General features: G+C 49.8%; 1 protein-coding gene across 2 annotated transcripts in view; it reads right to left on the bottom strand.

The window, feature by feature from the left end:
• Positions 1–5,699: 5,699 nt before the first annotated feature.
• Positions 5,700–7,823, bottom strand: part of DZANK1 (double zinc ribbon and ankyrin repeat domains 1) — a gene marked incomplete at both ends in the record, with an annotated part of 68,963 nt that continues 66,839 nt past the window's right edge. Inside the window, 3 exons of one of the 2 annotated variants that reach the window (XM_079718338.1) lie at positions 5,700–5,823; positions 6,232–6,306; positions 6,927–6,977. In XM_079718338.1, coding sequence (XP_079574464.1) covers positions 5,700–5,823; positions 6,232–6,306; positions 6,927–6,977 — 250 coding nt within the window. The remainder of the gene's footprint in view (positions 5,824–6,231; positions 6,307–6,926; positions 6,978–7,823) is intronic. The other variant, XM_079718339.1, reaches the window with a different exon arrangement.

Here is a 7,823-nt window from a genome sequence, read left to right as displayed (position 1 = left end):
ATATTATTTTTTTAAACAAGGAAATCGATTTAAATATTATTAGTGTGCAAAAATATTTACGTGGGCTTCCCTGGTGGCGCAGTGGTCGAGAGTCCGCCTGCCGTTGCAGGGAACACGGGTTCGTGCCCCGGTCTGGGAAGATCCCACATGCCGCGGAGCAGCTGGGCCCGTGAGCCATGGCCGCTGAGCCTGCGCGTCTGGAGCCTGTGCTCTGCAACGGGAGAGGCCACAACAGTGAGAGGCCCGTGTACCACAAAAAAAAAAAAAAAAAAAAAAAAAATTTACGTAAAATAGTCTATCCACAGAGATGTTTAGAAAACTCTCTGGATGGTACAATTTTTCCCTCTTCATTTGAATTTTCTGCATTGTTTTAATTTCTTACAATAAGCATGTAATGGTTTGCAAAAACAATAAATTATCTCAGTAAGAGAATTAGTAAATCATTTAGTCTGTCAAAATTTGATGAAGCCTAAATATCTACCTTGATTATAAACGTGTCTAAGAGACAAAACATACTGCAACGTTACCCGTTTTATAACAACACATAAACCACGTAACCAGGATATTATCTGAAATTTAAAATATTTTGAAGGTTTTTTTTAGGTTATAAAACAGTTGATACCCAAACATTTTCTAGTCTACTAACACACGTACTTTTATTTTTATTTACAACGTTATATCAGAACTATCTGATAAAAAAAATAACATGTTTTTCAAACCTCACAGCCAGAATACCCCTGCTGCAAAACCTGCAGTTTGGCTACAAAATTCTTTTGCCCAAACCCAAAGGCCACAGTGAATTTTCTCCACAGCTCTTTGCTGAGAACCTACCTCACCATGTTCAGTTTGCCAGACACGCAGGAGCCGAGACGCCGGGGTTTGCAGCAAAGAGAGGATTTATTCACAAAGCAGCCGAGCGAGGAACCGGGAGAACAAATCTCAACTCCACCTCCCCGAAGGCGCGGGGCTGGGGTCTGTATGGCATAACCAATCAAGCAGCAAGGCGGTCTGAAGCGTGGGGAGCGTGGGGAGAGGTGATTGGGAAAAGGTGTGATAATCATCATTCTGCGCAGGTGTCCCTAGGCTTCAGGCTCCGCACCTTCCAAAGGTCACTCCACCACGCTGGCGCATCTTAACTGGCTGACCTCACACAGACGCAGCTGATTCCAAGCTCCTGGAAACAGCTCAGGCAAACATCTTACCTACCGTTCAGGCTCCATGCGGCTTGGAGGACGTGCGAATCTGAAAACGACCTTGATTAGTGCTGGCAGGTGAAGTGGATCAGACTCATCAGCCATGTGCCAGGAATTGGGAGGAGGCACCAAGATTCTGCGCCCGCAGGTGTTTAGTTTCCGGGGAGATGGGCCTGTGACCAGGGAGGTACCAGCTGGACGGGTCATCTCTGCTGGGGGGAGAGGCACACGCGGCTGGGGCCAGTGGTAGAGGGGCAGGAGGGCAGCCAGTCCTGCCCGGCCCGGAGCTGAGGGGCCAGGTCACTTTTTGGGGCCTAGGTAGGACCTCAGGAGCAGAACCAGAGAAGAGCCTGCATGATGGCCTCAGCCTCTGGTCCAGGAGTCCCTGGTCAGCTCGGGAAGGGGGTTTGGTTTTCTCACGAGGACAGATGAGGCCGCCTGGTGAAAGGCAGGACATGGGCAGGATGGGAAGGAGGAGGATGGAGGGCCCGGGGGAGGAGGAGAGGCCAGGCCTGAGCACGGGCAGGGTCTGGAGGTGGGCAGATGGGGTCGGGAGCCCAGAGAGAGCATGATCCCAGCCCGCGGGTATGAGCATCCTGGACACAGTGGCCGCGGCGGGGGACCCACGGGGGATGCACTGGGGTGGCCCTAGGTGGGCGGTGACAGAACAGAGCAAGATGACCTGAAAGCCCAGCAGCGCCAAAGCCAAAGGCCACAGAAAAGGGAAAAGACAGAAGGTGAACCGTGCAGAGGAGCGAATGCTGCCACCAAGCCCCCTCCCTGGGCCGGTGGAGACACTGCGGGGAGAGGTGTTGTGGGCAGGAGGGGCCGAGGGGAGACAGGCCCCCTGCAGCTCCCGCCCCAGCAGGCTCGCGGCCGAGTTCAGCTCCCAGCAGGGAGGCCTTGAGCTCCAGGCGGCCGCCCATGGGTCCCCACAGCCTGAAGTGTGCTTCTTCAGAACTAAAAGAAGGATTTGGCTGTTTTGAGTCTCTGACCTTGAGCCACTCTTTTAAAGGGCTCCACTGATAAGGTCAAGCCCACCCAGGATCACCTCCTGTTTGATTAACTTTAAATCAATTGATTATGGTTTTTAATTACATCACAGACTCAAGTCACCTTTGCCACATAACATCCAATGACAGGAGGGGCACCCCACAGTGTCCACGAGAGGGACTCGCTGGGCGTCATCATAGAGCTGCCTGTCATGCCTGGTCCTCAGCACTTTGTACCCCCAGTTTGAAGGGAGAAAAGAGAGTGAATACGGGCATGAATATCAAAGAAAAAAAAGACAGTAAATTACAGAAGTGTATTGGTCAGCGTTCTCCAGAGAAACAGCCAGTCGGATAAACACAGAGAGATTTATTATCGGAACTGGCTCGTGCTCTCACGAAGGCTGAGAATTCTCACCACCTGCCATCTGCAGCCGAGACTCAGGAAAGCTGGTGATGTAGTTCTGGTTTGAGTCCAAAGGCCGGAGAACCAGGGGCACTGGTTTGGGCCTAGTCTGAGGGCAGGAGGAGACGGCGGTCCCAGCTCAAGGGCCCAGCAGAGAGAGTGAATTCTCCCTTCCCCCGCCTTGTTAACTCCCATCCCCTCGTGTGATGCCACCAAAGTGGGAGCTGGCATGGGCCAGGGCACATAGCGGGTGGTGGGGCTTGGATGGAAGAAAAGCCTGGGGTCGCCTGTCTGGTGAGGAGGAAATCGTCCGAGGCCTGAGGGCACCGGGGAGCCCAGTGGGCGCTGTGATTGTTTTCCCATTACCATCCTAGGATAACGCTGATTGTAGAAAGATGGCAGCAGGAGCAGGGAGCCGGGTAAACTAAATTTAATTTCTTTTAACGTGAGGAGTCAAATCCAGATATATTTGTTGTAAAGATGTCCGCTTAAACTAGCTAATAAAAATAGCGAATAAAAGAGCTAACATCTAACTCTTCATACTTTATTCATGTGTGCTTTTTATATTTTTATATTTATCTACGGAGTAAACTTCTGTTTCAGGTGGCCGCATATGGAAAAGTAAGGAAAGTGTTTTCTGAAGCTTATTGACAGGCGCAGAGCCTTATTCTCTAGACAACGCTCTAACCCACTCTCATTTATTCATTCTGTGTATTTACTCACCAAAGTAGCTTCCAAGATGGCCCCTCATGATCCTTACCTCCTGGTATTTGTGCCACGTGGAGCTGAGCACAGCAGGATGCCGTGGGAATGACGGTGGGTGGTCCGGAGGCAGGTGATAAAGAACAACGGGACCGGCCTTACTCTCTGGGACCCCCACTCGAGGGCAAGCAGCCGCCATGTTGTGAGGCCACTCAAGCAGCCCAGGAGGCTCTGTTGGGGCTGCGCGGCCACCAGCCGCTCCCCCTGCGCAGTCCCCTTCTCCTCCTCTCACGGGTGTCAATCACCAGTAAACACTCATGCCCTTCCGTCTCAAACCGTCACGGCACCTGCTTCTGGAGAGCCCGGCCCAGAGCAGGCTCCACGGTGAGGAGGGGGAGGGAGACGCGTCCAGGACTCACGTGGCTCCACCCCTCCCCACATCACACCCGCCCTTTGTTCCCCACTGCGGCCCTGCTGAGCTGCAGCGAGTCGGCCGCAGTCAGACCCACTCACTCCCCGGCTGCCTATCATCCGGCTCCTTTATTAAAGCCCTGACTTTTTATCACTATAGCAGTTCTGCTCCCTCATCAAGCCCTGATACACCGTCATTAGGCAAAGAAAAAGAAAGGTCTATAAAGGATAAGAAAAAACATGATTTTTGAAACCAGAAAGGTCCTGCCTTAAAAACGTGGGTTTGATTTTAATTTTCTTCCAAACATGTAGTTCAATGTTTATATAATGTTTTAGGTAACCTTGTAGGATTTCATCAAGAAAGTTTATGGATTTGAAACTGTGTTCCTGCATCTTAACTATTAAGCTACCTGTTCCCTTTTTAAATGGTTTGATTCTGAAGGAGTGAAATTCAAGGGCAGTTTGTGTGAGAGAACAGAGCCCCAGCGTGAGATGTCAGGCAGCCGGTGCTGGGAGGGCCTCTGGGTAGGGAGGGCGGGACCCTCCACCAGGAAGTGCAGAAAACCCATGGAGCAATGTTTCCTGCGCTCAGGGTATGAAAGCTTCGCCCAAGAGCCCCGAGGGGATTGTGGTGGAACCTGCAGGTCCCTGGGGCGCTCCTTGCTCCCTGAGGTCTGGGGAAATGGCCTAGAACTGCACACCCTCCAACCCCACTGTCGATTCCGGAGCCCGTGGGGTGCGAGCCACAGTGTCGGGTGCCCTAACCCACCTTCCCGGGGTGGTGGCCGCCGCATCCCTTCCATCTTCTGAATCTTGAACCTTGTGCGGTTTCTCTTGCAGCCAACCCTGAGCCCAACCTTAAATGAAGAGAATTCTGGAAAGGTCGTCCTGGCTACACGAAGCAGACACTGTGCAAACCACCCAGACACCAAACCAGATGACCATCCTCGGCGGGGCTCTCTGGACACTGGTTACCCTGGCAGCCGCTCCCTCCCCTTCTGCAGGCCGCCAGGCCAGGCGTCTACCTGGGAAGCCAGGGTCGGCACCGCCCAACCCACTGGGGCTTGGGTCCCACTGTGCACCTGTCCCCCTGCAGACAGTCACCCACCCTGGGGAAATAAAGTGTAGGCAGCGGTGCCAGCAGAGTCTATTACTTATTGTCGTGAGTTAATTATTCTAAATTAACAAATATCCCGTTTACAAATGTTAACAGAAACAATTTAGGGACTCCTACTGCAGCATTAGCACCCAAAGATTGAAATGACGATCTGAAAAAAAGAAATGAATCAAAATTACACATTCCTGCAATTGGTTTATTCGAAGCTTACTTGTCAACCAAAGAACAAGCCGTAACAACAGGAATATTGATGAGTTTAGCTTAATAAGGAAAAATTCTAATAAGCTCAATCTTTATGCACTAATTTGGAACCACTTACTAGATATATTAAGCAAACAACATGCAGAACAGTACGTGGTTTCCCACCATTTGTCTTAGACAAGGGGACAGAATATGTGTTACCTCTACTTATATTTTACATGTACTCTGTATGAACACATACACATACTATGTACATTTGCTTATATAATCCTACACTACTTCTGGAAAGACACGACAGACACGGATGTCACTGGTGGCCTCTGTGGAGGGGATGTGGGTGGTTGTGGGGCAGGGACGAGAGGGAGACTTCACAACATTTTATACCTTTTGGCTTAGAACCGTGTGTAATTTTATCTACTGAGAAATAAAATTAAAGAGCAAATTCTAAGACAAGCAGCAATACACCACTGAAAGCATACACTAAATTCATCACTCTCCAGGGCATTTGGGGAAATACTCATGGAGTGTTGGGAGCTTATACTGTCACATAACTTTTAAAAGCTTATGAGTGCCTCTCGAGCTCAGTTTTCAAACCTCAAATATGCATTTCAGAAGGAAGAGAACAAAGCACAGCCAGAGCTGGATGGTTTCTTTAAAGGAAGCCTACGGGGCCCTTGGTACTAACGGTCATCCAAGCTGAGCTTAGCAGCAAAGAGCGAGATGACGGGGTCATCCCCAGTTTCCAGGGCCAGGTCATACGCCGTCTGGTCTCTTGCGTTCTTCTTCTGAACGCTTGCGTTGCATCTGCGAAGGAAATGGGGGTGAGCGGACGGACTCAGGTCTCCGAACCTTCCCTGCGTTGGAGGCCAGTCTGGGAGCTCCTGGCCCCTATCCCAAACTTCCCCCAAGAGGCCACCATGACCAGCCCTCAAGGGCGGCTCTACCCTGAGACCTGAGGGGCGCTGTGATCTCACACATCCAGTGCCAATCCCTGCCGTGGGTTCCCACTGCATCAACGACCCACAACCAAGTGGGTTTAAGGGGGCAACGTTTTCATTGTGCTTTTAAAAGCCCTTAGTGCCCTGGGAGCCATGGGGATGGTGGCCCCATTACTGGGTCAGCTGTTCAGGAACCAGGACCCTCTGAAATCCTCACAGGCCAACAGGGGGATCACTGTGGCCATCAGTGTCCCTCGGAGGCCAAGGAACATACCCCAGTAAGGTAGTGATGCACTCCCTTCCTGCCAGGCCAAGCAGAGCTGCTTCATGAAGAGCTGCATTTTGGAGCCTGTTTGGATGGGAAAAAATCCCTGGCTAAATCCTTGGTTTGCATCCTCGAGAAAGTGGAGAAGCAGCAGGTGACCAAAGGGGCCTTGGTTTCACCCACGACCTATTTAACTAACCCAGGAAAATCTCTTGACTCTGCCCTCCCTGTTCCATTCCTTGGAGGATTTGGAGGGTAAGCTCTGATATCAGACAGAAAGTGAAAATCTATACACATATTCATGTTTTAAAGTGAGAAACCCCACAAAGATATGGTTTGTAGTCAATTTAGCAAATGCTAATAAATACTATGTTAGTATATTTCCTGCAAGAGTTCATGGAACGCATTGGACACGGTCTCACCCTTGGCTTGACCCTTTGGGCACAGTCTGTATGATAATAACCTTTCAGGGCTGTGGCTCTTATTCTTGTGTAGGGACAATGACCTTGGCTTCAGTGAGTTTGGCTTGTGTGATATGAAAATAAACACCAATCTTAGAACCCAGAGGGCAGGCCCGAGAGGTCAGACAGCATATTTCGCGATCTGCCAGACTGTCTCTACCTTGCCTGGTCAGCTTTGGCCCAGTGAGTGAGCAGTGGATGCTGCAGTGGAGGATGGGGTGCTACCTGCATTCTAGAGTTCATGAAAGGCTCCTGCCCAGAGGTGGCAGAAGTGATGGAAGGTGGGAGTTGTGGCTGAAGACAGAGATGAGATGAGCAACTGGAGGTCTGCCTTCTCCTGGCCCTGATCTTTTCCTTGACACTCCCACCCTGTCCCCTGTACCTGCAGATGTACCTGCAGCCATACATTTATCCCAATAGAGAAAAAGGATGGTGGCCTCTTTTCTGAAGGAGATAAACGGAGCCTCTGGCAACTTCCATGCCCAGAGGGAAGCCTTCCACTTGTCCCAGCCTGAGAGCAGCTTCATACACCCACAACCCACCCCACCCCCACCCCAGATGATAAGCTCCTGTCATACACACAGAATTCCCACTCATCTAGCCCATTCCACATTCTCAAACATGGATGGATGACAAAGGATCACACACATCTGAGAAAAATCTGCAGCATCAAAGAAAAATCAAACACAAATGTAAGAAATTAAAAATGACTGAAGACAATAGTAGACAAAAACAGAAGGCTTTGAAGAAGAAACAATCAGAACAAAAAGGAGCTCTTAGAAAGTAAAAATATGACTGTTGAAAGAAAAAGTATTCAGCAGGAAGGTCAAGAAAATCTCTTAAAACAGAGAGAAAAAGGGAAATGAAAAATATGGGGGAAAAATTAAAAAGACAGAGAGGGTCAATGCAAGTGGTCCACCACCTAACTAATAGGAATTCTAGAAAGAGAGAATCAGAAATAACGGAGGGGAGAAGATACCAAAGAGATAAAATTTCCCTGAGCTGAAGAAACACATGACTTTTCAGACTGAAAGGGCCAAGTGGATGAATGAACAACAGCACATCAAAAAAATACCCCCATGAAATTTCAGAACCTCAGGGATAAATGGTTCCAGAAGGAACAAAGAGGTCAGAAATGAA

This window comes from Hyperoodon ampullatus (genome assembly GCF_949752795.1).
Source record: "Hyperoodon ampullatus genome assembly, chromosome: 14".
NCBI lineage: Eukaryota > Metazoa > Chordata > Mammalia > Artiodactyla > Ziphiidae > Hyperoodon > Hyperoodon ampullatus.
The sequence above is the reverse complement of the archived record's forward strand: the minus strand, read 5'-3'. Positions and strand labels throughout refer to the sequence as shown.